Source organism: Haplochromis burtoni, unplaced genomic scaffold (genome assembly GCF_018398535.1).
Source record: "Haplochromis burtoni strain Fernald_Lab_line unplaced genomic scaffold, NCSU_Asbu1 Contig_199, whole genome shotgun sequence".
NCBI lineage: Eukaryota > Metazoa > Chordata > Actinopteri > Cichliformes > Cichlidae > Haplochromis > Haplochromis burtoni.
Window position 1 is genome coordinate 82463 of NW_024582560.1, and position 26743 is coordinate 109205.

The 26743-nt window shown below is 39.7% G+C and overlaps 2 protein-coding genes across 6 annotated transcripts in view; both read right to left on the reverse strand.

Moving 5' to 3' along the window:
- Positions 1-7746, reverse strand: part of ro60 (Ro60, Y RNA binding protein) — a 9376-nt gene extending 1630 nt beyond the window's left edge. Inside the window, exons 1-9 of one of the 5 annotated variants that reach the window (XM_042226167.1) lie at positions 7616-7746; positions 6091-6679; positions 5632-5852; positions 2208-2354; positions 1978-2115; positions 1759-1875; positions 1372-1488; positions 989-1168; positions 662-706 (exon numbers count right to left, since the gene is read on the reverse strand). In XM_042226167.1, coding sequence (XP_042082101.1) covers positions 662-706; positions 989-1168; positions 1372-1488; positions 1759-1875; positions 1978-2115; positions 2208-2354; positions 5632-5852; positions 6091-6679; positions 7616-7618 — 1557 coding nt within the window. In that variant the 5' untranslated portion in view covers positions 7619-7746. Of the gene's footprint in view, positions 1-6; positions 707-988; positions 1169-1371; positions 1489-1758; positions 1876-1977; positions 2116-2207; positions 2355-5631; positions 5853-6090; positions 6680-7048; positions 7593-7615 lie in introns of those variants that run through there. The other 4 variants (XM_005935709.3, XM_005935706.3, XM_005935707.3 and 1 more) reach the window with 4 other exon arrangements.
- Positions 7747-11911: 4165 nt separating this feature from the next.
- LOC102309047 lies at positions 11912-16124 on the reverse strand. The gene is made up of 5 exons (XM_005935704.3): positions 15236-16124; positions 14677-14910; positions 13942-14212; positions 12915-13052; positions 11912-12316 (listed from the first exon to the last, which is right to left on the reverse strand). The coding sequence occupies exons 2-5, from the start codon at positions 14874-14876 to the stop codon at positions 12056-12058; spliced, it is 870 nt and encodes a 289-aa protein (XP_005935766.1). The 5' UTR covers positions 14877-14910; positions 15236-16124; the 3' UTR covers positions 11912-12055.
- Between the last annotated feature and the right edge of the window lie 10619 nt (positions 16125-26743).

The following is a 26743-nucleotide window of genomic DNA, read 5'->3' on the forward strand; positions in this document are numbered from 1 at the left end:
TTGTGTCAGGTTTCTCTTTCATTGATGTTAAGTAGCTCTACATCAAACCTGCTAACTGCATGTTGCTGCATGCATGTTGAAAACTACAGGTAATCCCCCCGAAGTAAACCTACATCTGCAAACACCCTAAGACTGACTCTTGCAGTGTTCCCCTTAACCTGCCAACCTCTTGCTACAAATGTTGAATTGGTTCATTTTTTCCCTACTTAAATCACGATCCATCAAAATCCACCAAAGTACTGAACAGCTGATCATATAGAGACTCTTAAAAACATGATATGCAAACACATACCATGTCTTAATCACTTCCTATTCAATTTTCACAAAATATAGATGCATTTTACATTTCCAAAGTGTTGTCCAGCCTGCTGGACACTTTGTCGACTGAATGGTGAGCAAGAGAAAACAAAGAAAAACTGGAATTGAAATTGTCAGCATCTTTTGGATTAGTGCTGTTTTGGGACACTACATGCTAAATGAGCCTCATTGGTCCACTCTTTGCCTTCATATTCTACACTCATTACATTTCTCAAGAAAAGTCCCAGAAATCTTATCAGATCAGATCTTGGGCCAAATTACGAATGACACTAAAAGCTCCAAGGTCGAAGCCAGAGATGGTCAGCAAACCCCGGTCTTCTGTGTCTGGGATGGCAATTCCAATGTTAGTCAGGTCACACATCACCAGCTTCGAATTAGCTCCTGATGTCTGTTGAGAATAACAAAACAAACCATGTTTATTGTAAAAATGTTACATTTGTCATCGTCACTTAGTACATATTTTAAGTAACCTTTTAGATAAAGGAGTTTAAAGGAGAACTTATAATGCTGTAAAATTAACTGTGCCCTATCAGCCATCTATGGAACAATGTGAATAACAATAGCACAACAACCCCATCCCGTTAATCTTTGCTTGTATATGTTCAAAAACAATCTTTACCACACAAGGCCATTATTTAATTCAACTCCAGATGTGAAAAAACAAACATACTTCTCTGTGCTTCTTCAGAGACTCCACTGGGCTGGCAGTAAGCATCCACAGTGGGTTGTTGCTCAAAGTGACGAACACATCTACAGCTTTCCTGTTCTCCGTGGCCCATTGAATGGGAACGGTGCAGTCTCTGCTCTCACTCTGGAACTGCAACATAAAGGCACCCCTTTCTCTCATGCTCTATGTGAGAGGACAATAAACAGGTGGTAGTTGAGCTAACCAGCACTGCTTTGCAGTACTTTGATGTGAAGGTGGAAGAAGAAGAAGAAGAAAAAATGCCTCTAGTTGCTCGTCTGCAACAAATATTGTATTGTATATTCCTGAAAGGAACTGTTCAGTCGCTCGTATTATCTCGTCACCTTTAATGTTCTGTAAAGCCTTACCTTAACCAGTTCATCGGTTGCTTCTTTGAGAGTCATATCAGCAGAAATAGAGAATGGTACCATAGCCTCTTCAGAGTAGACAAGCACATGTGTGTCAGCCTCCGTCCTTGCAAAAATCTGTGTCAAAGCCAAGGTCAAAAGAAAACCATTTAGTTACCCTGACTAAAATGCCTTTATCCTGCATGCACATTCACACACAGTACACCACTGTTAGGGCCTATGCGCTAACATACTGAGAAAGGCATTTTCAGGGAATTCACAGTATGCGTCAACAGTCCCACGCCATCACCCGGGATCTCTCTAAAGATGGGGCAGCCTGAGCCCTGTTTGAAGATGCAGCTGTTCCAACTAACCAGACAGCATCATCTGGCTGTAGTACAGTCTTACCATGGCAATAGCGGCTGCAGCAGCAGCAGTGCTGATCGACGTTCCTGGGACAATGCTGCTCGATGACCCGCTCATATCTACTGCTACAACAAAGCATTTACCCACAGGCTCCACATTCTGAGGACAGAGTCACAGCAGAACAGGTCCTTCATGTTAAACAACTGCTGCTGACATCTTCTGCAACAACTGGAGAAAGTTTTGAAAATTACAACAACATACCATAAAGCTCTTGTAAAAGGCAGAGTCCATAGCTTTAAGGATGTTGCGGTCTGCTTCCCATTTCGGTTTACCCTGATAGCCATGGCCTTTTTTGTAGTTTTCTGTAGCCAAAAGTATACTGAAAGGGTGGATCTTTGCCTGGTGATTTTAGGAGACATTTAATTCCTAAATATTGAACTCTGCATAATTAAAAACAAAATAACATTTCTGGTAGAAGTTGTGAGCCTTACCTGTTTTAGTGCCGTCTCACTTTGAATTCTGTCACATAAAAACTGTGTTTCTGAGCTTCCCGGTTCAAGAACTTTGCCAGATGTCAGCCTACCTAACATCTTTACCACCGAATGGAGAGGCATTTCCTTCAACAAAGCGCTCCATACCTGCAGAAAACAACCACCACACATCCTGTTAGATGTAGAAAAATACATTTCCACATTCTTTACATTAGGCTTCAGTAGAGCTGGGCGATAGAACGATAACGATATGTATCGCGATATAACTTTTACTCGATAGAGAAATTAAGCTATCGCGATAGACCTCGCCGCTCTTGTCCTCCAAAAAAAAGAAAAAAAAAAAAAAAGGTCAGCCAATCCAAATTAAGTAGCGCAGAGCCGAACCAATCACAGCCGCAGCGTCACGTCGCGTGACTTGTTACGTATAGCACAAGTGCCAAGCCGCACGTGTGTTTGTTTGGGAAGCAGCCAGCGGGTAATGGAGGAAATGAGTGTGCCGACTAGAAAAATCAACCGAGCGTGACCGAAGAGAAAACAGATGATGGTTCCAACGCCGGAGAGATTGTCGAACGGAAGAGCCATAGAAGTTCCGTAGTGTGAAGGTATTTCGGCTATTTCAAGTCTGACAAAAAACAGAGTAGCGTGCACTGTAAATTGTGCCGAAAGCAAGTCTGGAAATACAATAAACTGGTGCATGCGTCACACTGTGCGCCACGTTATTGTTTCGGTGAAATGAATTTCTACAATACTGTTACTGTTAATTCTACTCTCTGCAGTGTTTAAATGCTTACATATACACACAGTTACTGTCCGTCCACACATACGACTCGGTTCTGCTTCTATGCCCCAGCTTTGTTTACTTTTTCCCACCGAGGCTTCTAGACTTCTGATTGGCCAATATTTCTGCACGGTTAGGAATCTAGCGCCACCTGCTGCTTTGGCATGTTCATAGCAGCGTTTTCCTTCATTTCTGCCTTTATGTGTGGACGGGATTATTTTTTAAAACGAAAACGGAAAATCTCCGTTTTCAAAAATACCCGTGTACGTGTGGACGTAGCCTCAGTCTCTGACTGGAAGCGCTAATTCGTCATTCGGCTTTTGTCAGACTAAAGTAACTGTTAAAACTGTTTGAAAAGCTCAGCTATACAACAAGGAGAGATTGAGAATTTCCTTTTAGTTCTCAGTTTATTTGATATTGACAAAAGTTAGTCAGTTTTGTCTGTTCTTCTGTAAAACAAACTAAGATTTATTTTTAGAATTAATATTTTGTTTCTAAGTGGAATTGACAATTTAGTCTGTTTTGTTTGTTCTATTTTGAAACTTAAACGCTTTAGCGGCTGCCTTTTGTGTAGTTTGCAATATTTGCCTTTATTTATCTGAAAAAGTCTCATGTTCCTTAAGTACATCTACCCTGTTGAACTTATTATGGGAAATAAATATTTAAATAAAAACAAGCTGCTGATTATTTCACATTTTACTTGTGAGCAACGGCACATTTAAATCTTACAAATATAGTTATTTGGCTTATATCGTGATAGATATCGTTATCGCCTGAAATGAAAAAAACATATCGTGATATGAAAAAATCTCATATCGCCCAGCTCTAGCTTCAGTCTACCTGAACATTGCAGTTTTACAGATAAGAAATGTTTTGATTTTTTCCCCCTCCAGGGAACACTTTTACGCAGTGAGCAGGAACTTACAAGGGGCTCACCCCAACCGCCAAAAACTGGAAAGGAAAAAAAAAAAAAAAAAGAAGTCCTAGTAGTTCAGGATGTGAGATAGTAAAGATCATTTATGGTATTTGGTGTTTAGGTAGTAAACAAGAAAGCAGTTACTTTTTAAACCAGGGATGTTTAACTTATTTTATATCAGGGGCCAGATAAACAGAACTTTAATCCTAAGTGGGCCAGACCTAGGAAAGTCCCCTTTCTGTCAGTGTAACTACGTGTAGCTGCACATTTAATCCCTCCAATATTTCAATATAAATAAAGAGGTGCAATTTCAACAGGGCATCTCAGTTTTACTACATGATAAAGAAATTCTGGTAGCTCATTTACCAGACTGTCCTGTAATTTTAAAGCAGAAAGTTTTTGTTGTTTTATTTATTTTACTGTGGACACACTGTAAAAAACAGGAATTCTTTTATCAGTACTGAAAACCCAAAAAGAAAAAAGGAACTTTTCTGTTCATTTAATAATCTGATGTAGTGTGTAAGACTGTGAGTAGGAGGGCTTCATCAGCAGGCTTCATCAGCAGGACAAGCTGTAAAATTTATGAAAATACAGGTGACCCACTTTGTCCAGTGGGTCAAAGACATCCAGTGGGCCGGATTGGACTTTTTGCCAGGCTCTTCCAAGGCCTCGAGCCTCATGTTTGACACCCCTGTTCTAAATGCTCTGTTTGAATTAAAGATGCAATTTTCTTTTCTTTTTTTTTAGTGTGAACTGCTGAGGGAGATTTTTGCTGATTACAAGCTTCTGAGAACTGAAAAAATAAACTTTTCTATCATTTGTGCTGCTACTGGACTGGTTCTTATATAGCGCTTTTCTACTCATCTGAGCACTCAAAGCGCTTTACACAACTTGTGCATTCACCCATTCACACACATTCGCACAAGCACATCTTTCTAAGTGTTTTATAGCTAACATTCACACACATTCATACTCCGATGGATGCATCGGAGAGCAATTTTGGGTTAGTATCTTGCCCAAGGATATTTGGCATATAGACTAGGGGAAGCCAGGAATCGAACCACCAACCTTCTGATCAGTGACCTGCTCTACAGCCACCACTGGAAGGAGGTACAGATTAAAAACTAAACTGAAAATAAATTGCTGTACACCCCCCTTTACATGGCATATTTTACTTTACCAAACAACAGCAGGTACAATATATTTATTTAACAAAACTATACGAGTTGCTTTCATTACTACCCAGTTTGTTTTGAACTTCACAAGCCCTATCTGTTTTTCACTTGCCTTCATAATTTTCCTCATAATCGTTTTTAAGCTTTGATTGCTCATACAGACGCTGCTAGCTTGTACCTTCTCTGAGTTCTGTATTCCTTTAGCCACTTTGCCTTTTCTAGCTTCGTATGTTCAGCTAGGTGAAAGTGATTAGATTTGTTGTTAAACATTTTTGTGGTCATCTCCCCGTGGTTTTCTGCGTTGGACACTGGTCTAGTCACTCAGTGTGAGCAGTTTCCCCACTTGTCAAACTGTGGTTATGAGTGTGCGCTGCTTTACGTGTTCTCAGCCCAGTCAGTCACCAGTTTGGGCTGAGAACACTGAAAATCTTCTTATTTCGTGTGCATTTCTAATTTTAATAAGATCCCAAGTGTAAAAACTGATTCATCTCATCAATTATCACTACGGTCTATGTTATAAACAGCAACCAGGTTAAAATGATTTAACAGACTCGCCTGTTTAAACTTCAGATGCTCGGTCAGCAGCTGTTCCCTCTCAAGCTTGTGTTCCTCTATTAAAGTGACGACCTCAGTTTCATCCCGACTGTGCTTTACCTTTTCCACCACTTCAAGATATGAAAGCACCCTGATAACCTCTTCGGCGTTCTCTTTGTTTTCATGAGCAACCTGGACCTCTTTCCACCCTTTTGTTACATATTTGCTGATCAAGGCAATAGCTGAAAACACAAAGAGATGGGCGTTGCATGTTAGCACTGACTAAAGTGAAACAAAATAAAAACTTACACTGTACTGATTAAAATTCAGCATGGGGAGTTTATAAATATGCACATATATACTCAGAACAGAGAACATCCAATAAAACCCCAAAGAAGAAAGTTGGATAACTGCAGACGTTTATTCAACTGATTACTAATAACGTTTTGCAGGCTAAATGACGTGGGTCTCTATACTTACCATCTCTAGCTGGTTTAGTGTGGGAGAGTCTGAGCAGATCCTGGTGTGACCAGCCCTCTCTCTGCTTACATTTGGTCACTGCAGCAGCTAGACTCATGGCATCTTGCTCATTGTACCAGTCAGACAGTGCTCTCCTCAGGGCACGCCCCCATATCCCACATTTCATGTGCTCTTTTAATTCCTTCTTGTACTTGATGAAAGAAAACAGATGGGCAGGCTCACGACAAACATCCTTCAGGGCTTTGAACGCTGCCTGTTTGGTGTTCACGTCTGGGTTTTGGGAGCACAAAGCCAAGGCAAAAATGGAGGGCTCTAGTCTGACAGCTTGCCCATCCTGAGCGAACCTTTTTATTTCCTCCAACACCTCAGCGCCTTGTTTCTCCTGGAGCATGGACTGCAGGGCTCCAGTCTTCTCCACTCTGATGTGACCATTCTCTCTGGTACTGTACAAGGCTCCCTCTGAGCCATAGCAGAGGAAGCGACAAAGCTTGGCCTTGTCACTGATCTCCCATGAACCACCACCTGTTGAGTTCAGGGTATGGTTGCTAGTGGTACTTCCTGATAGCGCCATTGAAACACTTGAGGTGTCCTGAAACAGATTGTAGTAAAATGAAGCAATTGTAAACTTTATAATGAAATGGCACTGTAATTTGATTGTGGTATTTTATCTTATAGTATAGTGGAAATGAAATAAAAGCTAACTACCAACACTAATGGGACGTAAAGCCTCCCCAGTGTTAATCAAACCATGGTTCGGATTTGACAGGATTACGCAAGTGTTAATAAACCACCCAGCGTTTGCTAAGGTGGCGCTTAGCACACCTTACTTTGAACATATATTATCCAGCTACGTTGTTAAAATGCACATTAAAATGTTTGAGTCCCTGCAACAGTCTCTCGAGTTCAAGGCCAGCCAGCAAGCATGAAAATGTTAACTTCGCAAGCAAACATGACTTACTCATTGCCTCAGAGCGCTGTCAGAAATAGCTTAAAGCCGATTACAGAAGACGATCATACGCATAAGACAGAGAAGACACGCTGGTCTGTTAAAAGGAGATGGTACGAGAAGTTACCTGCACGTCATTTTAAGTTAGCTGCGGAATGAGCTAGTCAGCCTTAGCTAACACTCCCGGTAGAGATTCGTTTGCTAAGTTAACTAGTTAAGCTAGCAAAGGAGGGCGGTCTGGGCAAGGTGAATTAAGTTATGCGGTTTTAATCATTTAACAATAAAGTTAGGAATATGACCAATCATGTAGCAACTCCTAGCCAGACCAAGTCTCCTCAGTTTCCCCGGCCGTGACTTGGCTGCATAGTAATGATATTAATGTTAGCCGTCAGCACAAAACTATCAACTCCCCAATCTGAGCTCCGCTCTGGCTGGGACACCGGAAAGCACTTTGATACAGCTAGTCCAGGATGAGCAGCTTGCTACTAACATACGCTAACCCTAACAAAACTGTGTTGGTTTTACTCAACACATATACTGTTTGCGAGTTGACATAACATGACATAGATATCCACTTACCATCAGGTATGTACACAGTGCTCAAGTTTTTTGGGTTGTTGTTGGTTTTTTTTTTAATGTAGCTAGATGTGGAAAGGCCTCCCCGCTGACCGTCAATGAGATAACAGGGCGGTGCCGCGGTGGATGCCGGGATATGGAGTAAAATCACACAGGGACGTTCACCCAGGGTTCTCTCGCTTTCTCTCCGTACGTTCACATTCACTTTTTTTAGTGGTTCACAATCCACTGAAAAAGAATTGAGCCTCCTTTCTTTTTTCTATATTTTGCCAGTAAAACGGAAAATAAGTGCAGTGATTTATTGAAACATGCGCAAACGTAGGTGGGAATACACATGTACAGTAAAAGGCAAAAACGATTCTATTGAGCTTCAAAGTCAATATTTGGTATGACCATCTTTATTTTTCAGCACAGCCTGAACTCTGTTTTACAAGCTTGTAATTTTTTCTTTAATGTCTTTAGGAATAGTTCTCCAGGCTCCAGGTTCCAGCCAGAAACTGTGACATACACCATGGTTATTGGATGGGTATAAAAACTGTTGTACCTTTCTTCTAACCTCCTCCGTACATACTTACATTGATTTAAATCAAAAACTTTTGAATCATCAGTCCATAAGACCTCTTTCAACAGGTTTTAAGCCCAGCGTTCTCATGAAATTTGACATAGCTCAGCCTTTTCTCCTTGTTTCAAATCTTCTTTCAGGCTGTTAGGAATGTTTATGGCAATTTTAATAGTTTCAGGTAGAATAAATGGGAACAAAGGGCTGTCCTTGTCACTCCTGTTCATAATTTTTATGGACAGAATTTCTAGGCATAGCCAGATGGCAGAAAGCCTCCACTTTGTTGGCCTCAGAATAGCTTTCTGCTTTTTGCAGATGATGTGGTTCCATTGACTTCATCAGGTGGTGGCCTCCAGCTCACACTAGAGAGGTTTGCAGCCTAATGTGAAGCAGCAGGAACGAGAAGCACCTCCAAGCCTGAGGCCAAAAAGAGTGGAGTGCTATGTGTCTATGTCTATGTCATGAGGAATAAATCATACATTTGGATGATTTTGATTTCTATCAGATGAGAAGAATGCTATTAAAACATATAGCCAATCTTCCAGATAGATTTACCATCACATATTTTCACTTTTCAAAAAACAAACACACTTTCATCCATCAATTCCAAACTGACCTTCAATGTATCCAAAAGGGCCACAGAAACGGGACACTTTTCCAACTTTCCAAACTTGTTCTATCCTAGGCTTAAGGCATTTTCTTTCCTTCCCATTGTCTCTTGGTAACATTTCTGTAAATCCGATACCTTTCACCCTGCAGATATTTCTTTTTTTAAATTTATATTTCACCTGTTTGTGAGTGACAGAAACGACGACATGTTTTTGCTTTTCGTGCACCTTCCCTCCCATTCCCTGCACATCTACTGCTAATATATATTGTTAATATAAATATATTAATAGTATATTGTTTATATTTTAAAATGTTATATTTTTTCTGTAATACTAATCTGTATATGGAGAAGGTGTTTGACTATCTGTTAATTATCTAGTATCTCATCAATTATCTACTAACAAATTTAGTAACAATCTAGTAACCAAATTATATATTAAAAACCCGAATAGTTTCCCAGCGGATGGCAAAAATGTTCTTGTTTTTCACTTTTATATTTAGTTTGTACAAAGCAAGAAATTCTAATGAAAATGTAGCATTTTTCTAACAGCCCAGTGTCAAGAAGTACCTTTGCCAGGATTCAGGCAAACCCCATCAGTGTTCATCACGGCCATTTCCATCTTTTTCACAAGATCCACTACCTTCTGTTCTTCAGCGTTGTTCTCCTTAACATCATACCTACCAACACCTCCTCTTCACCTCTGTTTTCTTCACCTCCAAAAAGTTTTTCCTTCAAGATGACACTTGCTCTATCTCTCTTCCTAGCGACAGCGGACTAGAGCATTAGTAGCGCCTGGCTTTGCTCCCCTTTCACCTGGTCTCTACCTCTCCTTACATCCTTGCCTTTCCGTCTTTCTTGATGCCTCTGAACATGCCTTTCAACAGCATCAGAGGTTGTTGGTGTTGTCCACAGATCTGACTAATCTGTTATTGAAATGTTCTTCTCGATGATCTACATGTTTGACTTACTTAAGATATCACACAGGACACGCTTCCTGACACACTCTCACTTGGGACTATGACCTTCCTATCATCATGAAGCAGTTTGGCAATTCTTCTCTGACCTCTAGCTCAAGCTGTTTTTACCCAGTGAACTCCTGCTTACTGGATATTTATATAGATATTGTGACAAAAAAGAGCTCAGTAACTTCCCACTTACAAATTAGACTGATTAGAATGTTGAGACATTTAAAGGAACTCAATATACATAGTTAAAAGCATATTTACTAGTGACAAACATCTAAAATCTTCAAAATCAGAGAAGTAAAATTGCACAAATATCAAACCTTTTACAATTTTCTGCTCTAAGCTTGCATTTCATTTAAACGTACATAATTTCATCTTAAACAATTTTTACACTTTAGATTTTCTCTCCCCTCATGCAAGAACAAAAAGCATCAAAGAAACACTTTTGCAGCAAAAAGTACAAACAATAATTTGTGGAGATGCTTTTTTTTCACACTTCAAAAAGAGTAAAGCAAAGGAACACATTATTTATAAAATTAGCATGAATCAAAGTGCAATATTATAAATGATGGGGAGTTTTTTTCATTTTTAATGCATTTAAATTGTGAAAATGAGAAATGAGAAAAAAGGAGCAGGTCAACCAGATATATACATATTTTGGTAAAAATGTGTGATCGTGTGCAATTAAGAGCTATTATAGACAGAGATGGGCAGTGTTGGAATTTAAAAATATAATCTGAAATCTATTATATTTTTTCTGGATAAGAGAGGCCCAACTCTTAGTACAGTTTGTGCCGACAGGACTGACAGGAAATTACATGCTTTTGCAGAAGCCTGCTTTTGCAGCTAGAATGAAGTGAAAGTGAAACCAACTAGGCTGTTTGATTGAAACTTAAAGTGTGGTATGATGTAGAGAGCAAGTATATAAATGACTAGGCTTCCTGTTTTGTGCTTCAGACCTGAGCTTGTGTGTCCGTGTGTTCAGGTCTCCATATCCAGGATATGTTAATTAAAGATAATTTTTAAAGTAAAAGGACCACTTTTGAGCCGTGTCTTTCTTGGCCCTAAAAATTCAAAGAACCGGAATTAACAGCAGTAATGTGTTACTGTAATCCGATTACTTTTTTCAAGTAATGAGTAATATAAGGGATTACTATCGCAAAAAAAGTAAATAGATTACTGTTCCTTTCCAGTAAGCACGCCGCTTTACTGCGTTACTAAACCGTGATTTTGTTTGTGAGAGTGTCTCATGACAATGACATAAGCATGTGCGACACCTGTGGCAGCAACAGACTTGTGTAGATCAACAATGGATAGTATGGAGTGCAGGACAGAGTACGACTATGCAGCATTTAAAGCTTGGACGTACTTACATTACTTTAGTCGGTAAAAAGTGACTAAAATATGAGCATCCGCTGTACACTCTGCGTGGGAAGAAAATGTCTTTCTACAGCGAAAAATTTAACTTGAAATCTGAGCAAGCACCTAGCACGCTGCCACAGGAATGTGAAATTCACAGAGAAACCCCCGGATACCCCCACTGACATGACTACTGTGGCACCGGGCAAACCTCCACCCGCCCCACTCCTGCTTAACAGGTGAAGATAGATTTAAGAACGACAGGACTTTGTGACTCTGAGCGTTGATTCTATTTATTTTTTGCTGTGTTTTACTTGCATCTATTTGAAAGAGTGAGTGTAAACACAAAAAATTATTTTATTTTATATGTGGGAATATGCAGAAAATAGGTTTAAATGTTAAACAAATTTCTTCAAGTCAAAGACTGTTGAATATAATTTCATTTTTGCTTAATGCAATGTGCATAAAATTAAAAGATTAAAACTGATAAAACAAGTTTTTAAAAGATTCAATTTTATTTGATGGATTATGCAGAAAAAGTAGAATTGGGCTGAAAGGTCTGTTGCTTTATTATTTATTCAGGTTGTGTATCATGGATTACTTTTATGGAGTATTAATCAGTAATTAGTTACTAATTACTTTTTTCAAGTAACTTGACTAACACTGGTAATAGATCTCACCAAGGAATTACAAATCATCCACCAGTTCTTCAGAGCTCATAAGAACAAAGAAGGATTGAACGTCTACCTGAATTTCTTAGTGAGAACAGTTTTGTGAGCATAATAATAACCCCTTAACTTCACTTCTCTTTCCACAAACATTTTTATGCATGCGGGTAAATAACAAATTTTAGGGTTTACTACACATTAAATTGCAGCACAGAGGATCACTAGAGTCTGCTTTAGTCTTTATTTGGCTTTTCTGCGACCTCTAGTGACCTTTTTGGTCTTTTAGAACTCTTTCAACAGAAGGCCATAGGGACGAATGGCACGCGCCACCATCTTTTCCTCTTCTTCTTCTTCATTGATGGGAACCAGCCAGTACTTATCATTGTTGTGTTTCTCTCTGTATCTGGGGTTGATCCGATTCTGCAGAATCACTTTGTACGTCTTGCCGTTTTTTTTGGACTTGAAATCTTTACAGTATTTGAGGGCCACTTCGATGTCAGGTGTAGAATAAACCCCTCTACCATAGACGCCACGGTGACCTGGCTGTTAAATAAAGTGAGAGGAATTAGAAATTAATTTAGAGATTTAGATAATTTAGAGAATGTTACAGTTTATTTACTTTGACCTGAATAAGATAAACTTTAAGTCATTTTTAACCATTTTATTTATTTATTTATTTAGTTAAAGGTGTACAATAACTAACAGTAGATCAGGTTTCTATTCTACAGCATAGGGAATGAGCACATCACAGTCTTTGTTAACACGTATTGTGTTTTTCTGTTATGTTCTGCTTCTACTGAAGATGAAATCTATTGAAATTTCAGTAGATACTGATCAGGGGCTGAGGGAAAGAGAAGCAGAGAAAGACCAACAAACAACAAGAGAACAAAAACACAGACAGACAGAAGATAAACATTCATGAAATATTTTAAGATATTGTGTCAAATAACTATACAGCAATTGGAGTGGAGATGAAATGCTCATTGCATCATGGGAAGTCATCATGGAGATGATGGAGACACAGACCTCCTGACAGAAGAGGCTTACTAGGCATGTAATTCCAAAGTATTGCCATATTAAAGCATCGTATCATATTTTCACTGGTTAAAATACTGCAGTACCAGAGATGATGTAATCAAACCTTGAAACGTCCTTTGATGATGTCACAAGCAGAGTCATAAGATGTCCCATGGTAGGACACAGGCCACTCCCCTGACACTGACCGAGTGCGATAGCCTGCTGTGCCGAGCCATTCATTTCCATCATACTTATCCAGGACCTGTGATCAAATGTTTTCATGCAAGAAAATCTGTTATGATGTTATAACAGATGATAGCTTCGTAGAGTTACATAAGCTGAGGGGCACAACTCATAGCAGAACACAGTCAAAAACAAACAAACAACAACAACAAAAAAACTATCGCTTTTGATAGGTCAAAGAGCCAAAAGTTATCTCTTTATCTGTAGTTATTTCTGCATCTGTTTGTTTGTTTTGTATCTAGAGGCTGGAATGGATGAGGCAGTGGGACATAAGAGCAGAGGATGCTATCTAGAGGGCGCAGCTCGAGTACGAAGACACAGTCTGTCGGTCTGAGGTCATCAAAACTGCTTTTGTTTGTTTCAGACAGTCCATAGATTATCTTTGCAAAAGTTAAACACGTGTTTTACACACAAATTTTAAAAAGTCAAATAAAAGTAAAATTATTATTGTCATTATTCTGATTTCCCGTGAAATATAATATAAATTCTTTTGACAATCTATTGAAGTCACAGCCCTCCTTCCACTGTATCTACCAAGAGAAAAAAGTCTGCATTTTATTTGTTCATCACAGCCGCTAGTTGAAAGTTTCTAATAAAGCCAGCAACAGAAAACAAAACCAACTCTATATTTTGATATCAATGTCATTGTAATGTTTCTAAATGATCTATTAATAACATTGTGAACCATCTTTTGATTTTATTCTACTATATATTTCATATACTATATGCTTCATTTCATTATACACTTCATTTTTTATAAGTAACTTTTACGGTGGTATCATTGAATTCATAATGCGTCTTTTTCAGTGAGTATCAGTATCATCCAGTGCTTGATAGTGTTTAAGGACCAGTTTTAGCAGTTTAAATGCTGAACATGAATAACATGGCTGCTTCAAAGGGATACTTACCTTGATAGCAAAACGCTGCCAACCATAAGGACGCCAGTACTCTTCGTCACCTCTGTAAAAGGTGTTTGTGTCTTTCATTCCAGTAAAGTCGTAGTGAAATCTGGGGTCAAAGAATTCTTCCTCGTTGATGATGAAACGCCTTCCATTTCTTTCCTCTAGTTCAAATTTTGATACATGTTTATTTGCTGGAAAACCTTTAATACCTATATTCCCGGACAATCCAGAAGACACGTGCCCATCAATCCTCATCAAGCTGCTTTGTGACACCGAGCTGTAAGCATAAAGTTCCAAAGCAGATCAGCTGTCTTTTCATGTCATCGACTTAAATATATTTGAAATCAGATTATGCATGGCTTATAGGTCATGCTGTTTTACAAAAGTTAATGAGTTATGTCTCAGAAGTCTGAACAATCTGAAATTTTAGCTGTTGAAAATGAAAATGGTGGATTTTAATTGGACTTTTTTTTTTTACACTATATAAAGTGAAATGCAGGTAAAAATGAGCACACATATTTTTCTATCCTGTTGTGAAACGATTAAACTTCTTTGGGTTTTCGAAACTACAACCTGACTTTGAGTCTCGGCACAGTTTTACTAGTGTCATCTAAATTATTTTTGAAACATTTTTTGCACCAGTAATTCTATTCTAAAGCCTAATCCTTTTAAAAACCTACAATCCTGTTTCAGTAATGACATTTAAAGTAGTTGTTATCAGAGGTTTAGTATAACATTTACCAAGTTTGATCTCCATCCACAACTGTAGAAATGAGCTGCGTAACAGGCAGCTGCGTAGCAGGAGCTGTGAAAAACAAATTTTTGAAAGCTTCGAGAAGACCAGAACCGATGCCAACTTCTCCTTGTTTTTGTTGAACAGAAGTTATCTTAGCATTGCAGATCACCCCCAGTGCTTCAAGGACGATGTCGTTGTCAATCATCTTGGCGATGTTGTCTTGATGTTGCAGTGCTTCACTTTGATGTAAAGAACAAAAGCTTGTATCTTGTACTTTCACTTCTGGTACATAGCAAACAGCTATGTGTATGTGTATGGAGTCATCTCTGTTGCTGAAGAAGAAGTGTTTCTAAACTCTGTCTGAGTCACATTTCTTTATACCATTATTTATTTCTTCTTATATGCCCTGTGAAAGTTAAACTTCAAAAAAATCAATTTTCTTTAAATAAAAACAAGTTTCCACATAAACATTTATACTTTGGTCTGACTTATACTTTCATTTCTATCCACTCATGCAATTTCTTATCTATTGGCAGGGGTACTGGAGCCTCTGCCAGCACTTACTTGCTGGGTGTTACAAAGTCTCTCTCCTCCACCCTACATTTGTATTTTTAAGATAAGTAATGTATCAAAAATGAAAAAAGTTAGTGATGGCCCGCTTGAAGCTGAAGCTCCGGTGCGTGTGTCAAAAAAATCAACACACTGCTTCAGAAGCACTGTGTCGAAGCTTGATTCGTTTGGCCAGAGTCACGTGATCAGTGACGTCCGAAGCTTCATTTAGAACCTAACTGCTTCGGTGTCTGATTCAATGGTTTATAAGGAAGCGAATCATTCGCGGGATTTGTGGAGTGTTTTGATGGTGACAGATAGCGAACCACTGATCATTCCACTGAGAGATTTGGAGCCAGCGAGGAATAGAGGAGGTTCTGTTGTGTGGGAGAATTTTGAGTTGATTTTTGTCAATCGGGTGGGTTTTCCAGCTTTGTGTTCTGGCCGTTTGCTTTTGTTTTGTGCGTGTTTATTATATCTGAAAACGGGAAAAAGGTAAAATGTCAAAAATCTGCTTCCATAATATAAATATCATTAAATAACTTTAGAAAAACTTCCACTTGACTCTTTACATGTAATGTTGTAAAAATATATATTTTATTGTTTAATTAATCTGAAAATGTTAGTCTGCCAAATGTGCAGCAATTTAATTTATTTATTCTCTTTAGCTGATAGTTGGTGGGGCCCAGGTAGACTGTATAACTGCATCTCTACCAGTTTCTCTGCACTCCAGCCTCCTCTGTGCCATGTGAAGGGATTTTCCTTAAGGCAGGAGAAATTATCTCCACGAAAAGGAACAGGTTCGGCCATCGCACACTAGAACAAATTCTCTTTTTAAATAAAAATGGAAAAGGGTTACCTTAAATGCATCATGTTTTTAATTTGCAAGTTCATAAGCATTTTCCCTTTCTCATTTCACAATCAATTCTACCCCCAGGTCAAAAATATGTATAGGAAAATTACCCTAATGTAATAATATTTATAAAAATACCCGTCTAGCGATTAACTGCATGAGTGCACGGAGGCAAGACCTCAGAGCAGAAGCATACTCCATAATGTGTTGTACATTTTGATATGTATATTATATGTAACGTGGTATTTTTCAATTATTGTATTTACCAACATCAAGAAGTCACAAGCAAAGAAAGACCACACAATGCTGCATGTTTAAACAAGGAGAGTTTACTGGTCAAAACTATTTATTAAACAAATAAAACACATTTTTTTTTAACCACCAAAAAATACACGTTCAAAGCAACACAACGGAGGCCCAATATCAGACAGGATTCCACTCTGTAGAGTGTGCAATCATAATGAAGCGGTTGGTTTTATTTTGTGGATTCAAGCTGCTCTTCATATTTTTGGCCACCAGATGTCACCAGAGAGGACTGTGTTGAAAAGCTTCGAGTAATGAACCGTTTTTCAATACAAGCTTCAATGCTTCAGAAAGCTTCATTTGGCCATCACTAAAAAAAGCCATAGTGTCACGTCTAGCGTGGCAGACGTGTGGAGTTGTAGATAAGGACCCAAGATGCTGCTTGTGATGAGAGTGAACTTTATTTAGTAAGGAGGATGACATACAAACAGAAACGGCATGGCGAGAAGAAACGAAACTGGAACAGCTAACAAAACAAACCGAAAACCAAACCCAGAGATGAACAGAGATACGGAGGGAGATACACAGGAAGATGGAGGGGAACAACACAGAGGAACCAGCAACGAGGACGAGGGAACACACACTATAAATACACTCACCAGTAATCAGGGGATGGGAAACAGGAGGGAAACACACCTGGGAGACATAACAGCTGACGAGGCAGGGGAAACGTAAACAGAACACACTGACATCAGACAGAGACCTTCAAAGTAAAACAGGAAACACACCGACTGAACACAGACTGGAGGACACCTATATCGGCACATGAAACGTGAAACAGAAGAGTACAAAAACCCAAGATAACCAAAACCACAGAATAATAATAAACTAAACATAAACACGGAGTCACAGACTCCGGACCATGACACATAGAGTCAATGAAGTTAAAGATGTGTTACACAAAACAGTTTCAAACCATAAAGTTATTACTCACATTACAAATTTTATAGAGAGATTGTAATGGAAATGTTACTGTTTGCAAGGCTGGGGGAAATGTGCAGTCGCTCTGAGGTTTGCTTGTAACAAAAGCTGAGAAATGCAGGGGAGGCAATGAAAACTGAAACCACAACCACTGTATGGTGCAGCTGGTGACATGGAAGATGAGGATAAAGCAAACTGCATCACAAGTGCTGAAGTCATCACTCTTGCACTGTGTGCGATGCTGCGGTTGGTCATGATTAAATGTTGCATAAAGTGGCAGGAACAAATACAGCGTTTCTATCAGCTCAGCAAACATCAGCAAACATCAGCAAACATATAAACTGTTTGTATGTTGGCCACACAATCTGCTGCTGGCTAAAAGCCTACTGGTGTGTTTCATTTAACAAAGAAAAGACTGTGAGATAGCTTCACTCAGAGAGGGGGAAAGGTGTAAGAAGAAAGACAAGAATGGGAGAAGTGTCCATTGGCATTTGGTAAACTGCATTAAATATCTTTTAATAGAGGATTAAATAGAAAAAGTCAATAGAGATAAAGACAAACATGAGTCTATGGAGCCATTCACTTAGGTAGGTCAACTTAAAACAGAGAAGGGAAGAACTGGATTTTCCATCAGATGTGCAAAAGGATTTAACGTCCAAAACCATTTTGTGAGCATAATATCCCTAAACTTAATTTTATGCACATATGTACATTAAATTGTAGCAGAGAGTATTTTTAATGGATTACTAGAGTCCACTTTAGTCTTTCCTTCCAACCTCTAGTTACCTTTCTTAGTCTTTCTAACGCTTTGAGCAGAAAGTCATAAGGACAAATAGCCCGTTCCACCATCTTTTCCTGTTCTTCTTCTGGTAATCTAGGATTGATGCAAAACAACCACTTTGTTTACTTTGACCTGGTTAAGATTAACTTTAGCTCATCTTTATTTTTATTCTATAGCACAGAAAATGACCACATCACAGTCTTTTAACAGATTTTGTGGGTTCTTTTGTCATGTTTTGCAAATTTTCTGTTAAAGATGTAATCCACTGACAAAAAAACCCACGAGTCTGGTTTGGGTTGTTGACAGGAGAACAGTACATGTCTGACTGCACTGTGCCATGTGTAAAGTTTGGTTAAGGGGGGTGGGGGGGGTGGGGGGTTATAGTGTGAGCCCTTAGTTCCAGTGAAAGGAACTGTAAATGCTTCAGTTTACCATGACATTTTGGGCAATTTCATGCCCCCAACTGTGTGGGAACAGTTTGGAGATGGTTCCTTTCTGTTCCAACATGACTGCGCACCAGTTTTTCAAAGCAAGCTCTATAATGACATGGGTCTGGGTGCAGTTTCCCCCTCTAGGGGCAAAGGTACCTAGACCTGGGGCATAGAGTACGTTTGGGGAGTGTGATTGTGTGTACAGTGTCTATTTATCTCTGTCTTCACGTTGGGTGAGTGCTGAGTATTTGCATATGAGAGCATGAGGGTGGGAATGAATGTTTGTATCTGTGTGTGCCTGTTTGTCTGTGTCTATATGTCAGGTTGGGTATCAGACGCCACTCTCTCTGGGACATCTCAGGCCCCCAAGGTATGGAGGCCTATCTCCCCCCACCACTCCCCCTGCCAGTGGCAGACGCCCTCAGACATCGGTGCAGTTGGTGGTTCTTGTGTCGCGTGGGACTGCGTCGCAGGGTGACACCCCTCATCCTGGTGGCTCTCCTCAGCTCTTTCCGAGAGAGTGGCACGGTTGCCCCGCAGTTGGTTTTCGTTGGACTCTTGCACTCTGGGGGTCTCTGGATGTCTAGAGCCTGGATCTCCTCCATACCTGCCTCATGCCCTGGGGGGCGGGGCTATGGCTCCCCACACCCTCTAGCAGATTGTTACATGAAGCGCGCTCATGCTCACAGGTGTACACACGGGTGCTCACAGACACAAACTACAGGGTGGGCCATTTATATGGATACACCGTAATAAAATGGGAATGGTTGGTTTCCTCCCCGCAGATGGCTCAGACGAGCCGGGCAAAACCACGTCCGGCAAGTGAGGCTGACACGGCTGCTCCGGGGTGGCCGTTGTCTGTCCGTTATTTTCCGAGCTTGCGCCGCCTCCCGGGCTTCATGCAAATTGGCCAATAAGTCCAAACATCCTCTGACCTGGCGGAGATAAGGATTTCTGACCACTTATAAAATGTGTTCAATGTGCTGCCCATTGTGTTGGATTGTCAATGCAACACCTCTTCTCCCACTCTTCACACACTGATAGCAACACCGCAGGAGAAATGCCAGCACAGGCATCCAGTATCCGTAGTTTCAGGTGCTGCACATCTCGTATCTTCACACCATAGACAATTGCCTTCAGATGACCCCAAAGATAAAAGTCTAAGGGGGTCAGATCAGGAGACCTTGGGGGCCATTCAACTGGCCCACGACGACCAATCCACTTTCCAGGAAACTGTTCATCTAGGAATGCTCGGACCTGGCACCCATAATGTGGTGGTGCACCATCTTGCTGGAAAAACTCAGGGAACGTGCCAGCTTCAGTGCATAAAGAGGGAAACACATCATCATGTAGCAATTTCAAATATCCAGTGGCCTTGAGGTTTCCATTGATGAAGAATGGACCCACTATCGTTGTACCCCATATACCACACCAAACCATCACTTTTGTTGTTCCAACAGTCTTGGAGGGATCCATCCAATGTGGGTTAGTGTCAGACCAATAGCGGTGGTTTTGTTTGTTAACTTCACCATTCACATAAAAGTTTGCCTCATCACTGAACAAAATCTTCTGCGTGAACTGAGGGTCCTGTTCCAATTTTTGTTTTGCCCATTCTGCAAATTCTGTGCGCCGATCTGGGTCATCCTCGTTGAGATGCTGCAGTAGCTGGAGTTTGTAAGGGTGCCATTTGTGAGTAGCTAATATCCGCCAAAGGGATGTTCGACTAATGCCATCCAGTGACATGCGGCGAGTGCTACGCTGTGGGCTCTTGCTGAATGAAGCTAGGACAGCCACTGATGTTTCTTCATTATAGACAGTTTTCTTGCGTCCACATTTTGGCAAATCCAACACTGAACCAGTTTCACGAAACTTAGCAAGCAGTTTGCACGAGCATGGGAGATGGGTGGTCTCGTAGGGTGTCTTGCATTGAAATCTGCTGCAATGACCCGGTTACTGCGTTCACCAGATATCAACACAATTTCGATCCACTCCTCACGTGTTATCTTCGACATGTCAATGGCTGTGAACAAAGAGAAACTTGTAAATAACTCATGAAAGAATAAAGTTACAGTTGAAACCAAGCACACCATTGTTTTTCTTGTGACATTACCAATAAGTTTGATGTGTCACATGGCCCTCTTCCTATTGAAAAAACAAAAGTTGTATCCAAGATGGCCGACTTCTAAATGGCCACCATGGTCACCACCCATCTTGAGGAGTTTGCCCCCTCACATATACTAATGTGCCACAAACAGGACTTTAATATCACCAACCATTCCCATGTTATTACGGTGTATCCATATAAATGGCCACCCTGTACACTTTTTGGCTGCTACCTCAAAGCACACTGTGCGCTGTTGATCCTACGTGCTGCACAATAATATTCAATATTTAGTATTTACTGTTATATTCACATAGGTTATCGTGATGATCTTGTTTATTATATTGCTCTCTTTTTTTCTTGTTTTCTCTTTTTTTTCTCTCAACAGGTGATCCAGGTGATTGATCAGTGATTCCTGAGATTAGGGACAAAACAGGTTTTAATTTTCTAAAATATATTTTTTGATTTTTCAAAAACATATTTGCATATAATTGTTACACAAAGTTTTTGGCTGGGAGTGCACCAGTTTTTGTCAACACCGTCAGACACAAAGAAATGCAAAAATATATATTTTAAATTAAGTTGTTTCAGCTATTTTGACTATTAGCAGCTTCTCTATTCTATTGTTTATGCACATATGTTTTCAAAGTAATTATACCACATTTAAAAGTAAGATTGTTTTGGCTTTTTATTATTAGAGTTACAGTCATACATATTTTCAGAAGCTTGTATTTAATCGTATAAGAAACAGATCATATTATAGCAGCATGCAAATTACACATTTATTGAGAAAATTACGTATTTTTATTGGAAGATCATGAGGGAGGAAACTATATGGTTCTCCAAAAGAGAAAAATAAACAAAAACTCCATATTATGGAGTTGACAAGGTGCTGACGGTGGTGACACACTAGTAGAAAACAAGATATTATTTCTTTCAAAATGACCATTAAACCTTAACAACCTTTGTAATATCACAAGACACATCATAACAATTCTGTTTTTGCACATGTCAAGTTCTACATCTTAATAGTTCACCAGCAAGTAGCTGCCTACTACTCCTTGATTCCTAAAGTTCTCTGTGGTTGTGTGTTTAGACCCTGCTGGACTTTCTCTCCTTTTGTCTCTCTGTGCTGTTTCCAAAACCTTCTCTTCTGACTTTTTTCTCTTCCTTTCAGATCACTGGTGTTCTTTATTTTTCCCTCTTTCACTCTATTTCTCCATCTTTCCCTTTCCTTTATGAGAAACTCTTTCTTCAACTCAGGCTGGCTGTTAATTTTTTCTCTCTTTCTTTTTTGATCATCCCTGTTCCTTCTCTTTCGTTCCTCTACTGACAGGTTCCCCTTTGCTATTCTTAGCCTGAAATGTACCATTTTGTAATTACTATAATTTTTCTGAACCTTATGCTTTTTCACAGATTAAGGATGAATATTCACAACACAATTATGCATTAAGCAATAGAAATGCTATCCAGCCATTAAGTCTGATGTCATTAGCCATTTCCAGGTCCAAACTCCGCTGCAGATCCCAAAGTCAAAGGAACTCTGCGGCATCACTGAGAGTTACAAACTGTCTAAATTCTTTCATCTTTAATAAAATGATCAGTGTGGCTCTACCAGGTGTAACATCCAGGCATCCATGAAAACAGAATATATGAAATTTAACAGAGTTAAAGTTAGATTGCTTGTTTCCACCTGAACATACCAGCTCTGCTACCACTTCCAACATAAATGAAGACAGAAAACTAAACAGCAGTGACTATTGTCAGGTTACTGAAGTTGGGCTAGCTGGTATATATTGATGTGCTACGTGATCGCTAGCGACACAGCTAGTGTTAGCATAATATAAACACAGTGAAGCTGGAGGATGAACTGCTAACTTTTTCCACTTGATAAAAGTTAACGTGAGGGTTCCCGATGGTTAGGCTGACAGTGATCACTGGCTGTTTTTAGGGGCTTGTTCAGATAGTTTAGGCTCAGAAACAGGATTCATACATCATCACTTAACACATGCATCCCCAGGCTTTTACCTTTCTACCTATAAAACCCGGAGAGCAGCCAAATGGCTGGTAGGCTTTTAGCTAAGCTTTAGCTTCAGCCAAGTGGAAGCTAAATTGGCTAGTCATTCATATGTATATTAGGTTGTTACCTGGGAATAGGGCTTCGGAGTTGACGTCACGCCGCAATGCATTGTGGGAGCGCGGCGGCATTTTCGGGGTCTACGAATCAAATCAAACACACTTTTTTTTTTTTTTATTAAAACCACTTTATAGAACATCACATCAGTTACAGTGAATCGATGTCATTTACAGTTTACAAATGACAAAATGTTTACACAAAATCATGAGTGTTTACATGATATCACCCACTACTAACATTACTTTATTTACTGTATCTTTTGAAAAAATAACAGCACAAGACTTAAGAATATTTAACAGGAGCAGGTTTCATTCTTCTCTGGTTTTATTATCACACTGTTCACCAAAACGCAGCAAACCTTCACCATCTTATCCAGGAGGGTCACCTCTTCACCCTCACATGGAAGAAGTAATCAGATTGGCATGGTGGTATGTTTGAAGCAGGTCCCTCGTGTAGCGCTGGAACCCAGTCATGATGTTTCATCCATTTCATCGGCTGGTTTGCTGCAATAATGCCAAATAATTAGCAACTCTATAAATAGAAGGTAGTTCTGCAAAATCACTCAGTAGGATGTTTGTTCTAATTTGCTATGAGCTCAGAGCGCATCGAAAATGAAACTAATAGGCTATAAAGAGTGATATGAACATATTTAGAACTTACCGGAATGAAAATGTCTGGAGCACCAACAGATATTTGGAGATGGAAGAGAGCTGCACGTCAGCTCGTCTCACAGCTGCTCTCCAGGCTGGACGCCTTCGTTTGGTAACATCGATACACGAGCTGCCTCATGTGCTTCCAGGTTGGGAAAGATAAAAAGACTAATCCATTTTCAACCTTATTCTCCGTGCCGGTCGTAGATCGAACATTGCAGCCGACACACAGCAAGTACGTAACATTTTTTTTTTTGAATGCTATCGTCCTGAAAATGTTTTTCTTTTTTTTTTAATTATGTTCACTTCTTTTACCCACTTTGTATTTTTGTTTTATTTTTGCCCCCCGTGTATTTTTTTTGAGTCTTGTTTTTTTTTTGGCCAAAATCCTTTCCACGCCCACCCCCGTGACATCACGCTCCGAAAGCCCTATTCTGGAGGGAGGGGAGTGGGGGTGTGTGATTGAGGGGGTGGGGGAGCTGCTAAAAGATGTGAACCTTTTGTGTTTCATCTTGATGCATTCTCAATCATCCAGGGAAATAAATCTCCAAAAGTCACCAACTTGGAGTGTTTCAGTTTGCCATCTTAGGGAGAAATCAACACACATGGGTGTATGTCCTTTGTTGCTGAGATTTATTGATAAAAACAGTACAAAAAACCAACCATTTGTACACATATTTACAAATAATAATAAAAAGTGAGTGAGTAAACAATTCAACATTTCTCAGCAATCACTCACAATCCTGGCACTGCCATGGTATCTGTAGTCTGCATTTACCACATGTGTATCTTTTAGCAGTGAACACATCGCACAGTGGCATGATTGTTCTTGCATTTGTGTTTGACCTGACACATGGCTCTTTTTCCAGGGCTAGGTGTGGAGGGTTGTGTCCAAAGCAACTGTTCTTTTCTTGCCTTCTTCCAGCTACATGAGAGTGAGCCAACTCTCTTGCAAGCTCCACCAGGAAGTCCACCCGTCTTTCCTTCGTCCCTGGTGCATGCTTGATAGAGCACATGTGCATTCAGTGCTGCCATGTCAATCATGTTCGCTGCAATTTCCAGTGTGTGGGGATCATTTGTCACCAACTGCATCACGTGCTACAACCCTGGTCTACATATCACCGTTGATGAACAGCTTTTCCCATCAAAGACTCGGTGCTGTTTCCTGCAGTATATTGCAAGTAAACCTGACAAGTTTGGGATCAAGTTTTGGGTGGCTTGCGACCTAAAATCCAAGTACATTTGCAATGTCTTCCCATATCTTGGCAAGGACCCCAATCGTCCCACTGGGGAGAGACTTTCTGAAAATGTAGTAATGAGGCTGATGGAACCATTCCTAGACAAGGGCAGAAATGTTACCACGGACAATTTTTTCACATCGCTTTCATTTGCGCAAAAACTTCTTAGACGGTGTGTTGATTTCTCCCTAAGATGGCAAACTGAAACACTCCAAGTTGGTGACTTTTGGAGATTTATTTCCCTGGATGATTGAGAATGCATCAAGATGAAACACAAAGTGCACAGCTTTTAGCAGCTCCCCCACCCCTCAATCACACACCCCCACTCCCCTCCCTCCAGAATTCCCAGGTAACAACCTAATATACATATGAATGACTAGCCAATTTAGCTTCCACTTGGCTGAAGCTAAAGCTTAGCTAAAAGCCTACCAGCCATTTGGCTGCTCTCCGGGTTTTATAGGTAGAAAAGCCAAATGGGCATTCTGATTCATACTTAAAGAACAGCTCTCGGGGCACAGCTAGCTCAGTAGATGCCACATGATCGAAGGTTGGGCGTTCAAATCCAACGAACAGCGGCTATCCTGGATTGGTAGCTGCCCACTGCATCACTGAGTGAATGGGTTAAATGCAGAGGACTAAGCATTTTCCTACAGGATTAATAATGTATACATAAACAATGAGATTCAAGATAAGGCAAATTTGATAATATTTGTGTCATGGTCCGGAGTCTGTGACTCTGTGTTTATGTTTTAGTTTATTATTATTCTGTGGTTTTGTTTATTCTGGGTTTCTTGTACGCTCCTTTTTCACGTTTCATGTTCCTATGTTCTGTGTCCCCCAGTCAGTGTTAAGTTTGTGTGTTGTTTCATTACGTGTATGTTTCCTCTCTGTATATTTTTATATATTTTATTTATTGTTTACTCTATTTAATTTGTAAAATATGTGTACACACACACACACACACACACACACACACGTAGAAAAATATTTAGTATACACATCCAGAAATGCATATACTATTATATATTGTACATATATTTATTAGTTTCAGATGTAGCCATTCTTGTATTTTGCTTGTTTACATTATTGTATTTTGCACAACTCTGTTGCTTGTGAAGCTCGCACACAAGAATTTCACTCACATGTGCTGTACCAATGTACCTGCACATGTGATGTGACAATAAAAGTGATTTGATTTGATTTGATTTTGTTTTATTGTGAAGGCCTGCGTCTTATGTGAGTGTTTTCAGTTTGCCTCCCTGGTCTCCTCACGTTAATCACTTCCAGCTGTGTCCCCCACCTGTGTGTGATCTCCCTGTGTTTCTCTGAGTGTATTTTAGTCGTGTCTTCTGTCGTAGTAGCTGCTGGTTTGTCTGTGTCGTTCCCCTCTATTTTTCTGTGTAATCTCCCCGCAGCTCTGTTTCACGTCTCAAGGTTTCAGGTTTGTTTTTGCTTAGTTTTTCCCAGTTTAGGTTACTCTTAGGTTTTGGTTTTCGTCCACCTCTCTCCTGTTTGTTTCACCTTTTGTTAATAAAGCTCACTACAACTTAAGCAGTCTGCATCTTGGGTCTGTTAATAATTCACACACGGCTTGCCCCGGCAACTTTGACAATATTTGACACATCTGTAAAGCAGAAATATCAGTAAAATACACAGGAAGTAATATATCTGAAATATTAGTAAAAAATAACTTAATATAATGTGAATAGCACACTTTTGTGGCATTTGTCAACACCATTAGAAAAAGGGTCAACACCGTCAGACAAAAATCCTGATGGTGTTGACATCTGATGGTGTTGACAAAATACCCTACTTTCTCTCATAACACATGTTTTTCTGACAGAAGCCATCTTGTTTTTCATCAGTTGCTTATGGCCTCTACAATCTACCTAAATTAAGCTCTTTTTACAAAAATTTTTTTGGATTACATCGACTTTGGTGTTGACGCACTTGGTTGTGACACAGAGTTTTATCAGAAAGGTGTGCAATAAATGAAATAAATAAAAAAAAATTATCACAGCAGTGACCTCATGGCATGTGATCAAACAGGAAGTGGTAAAGGGGTCCTCAGAGTGTAAGCTGCCCACAATAATTCCTGAGCTAGCTCT

Bases quoted from the DNA above. Each gene is read 5' to 3' on its own strand.
- LOC102309047 (XM_005935704.3), bottom strand. From the start codon at position 14,876: ATGATTGACAACGACATCGTCCTTGAAGCACTGGGGGTGATCTGCAAT. The intron at 14,213-14,676 runs GTAAATGTTATA...TTATGCTTACAG, and splicing joins GTGGATGGAGATCAAACTTG to CTCGGTGTCACAAAGCAGCT. The intron at 13,053-13,941 runs GTAAGTATCCCT...ATTTGATCACAG, and splicing joins GGCAGCGTTTTGCTATCAAG to GTCCTGGATAAGTATGATGG.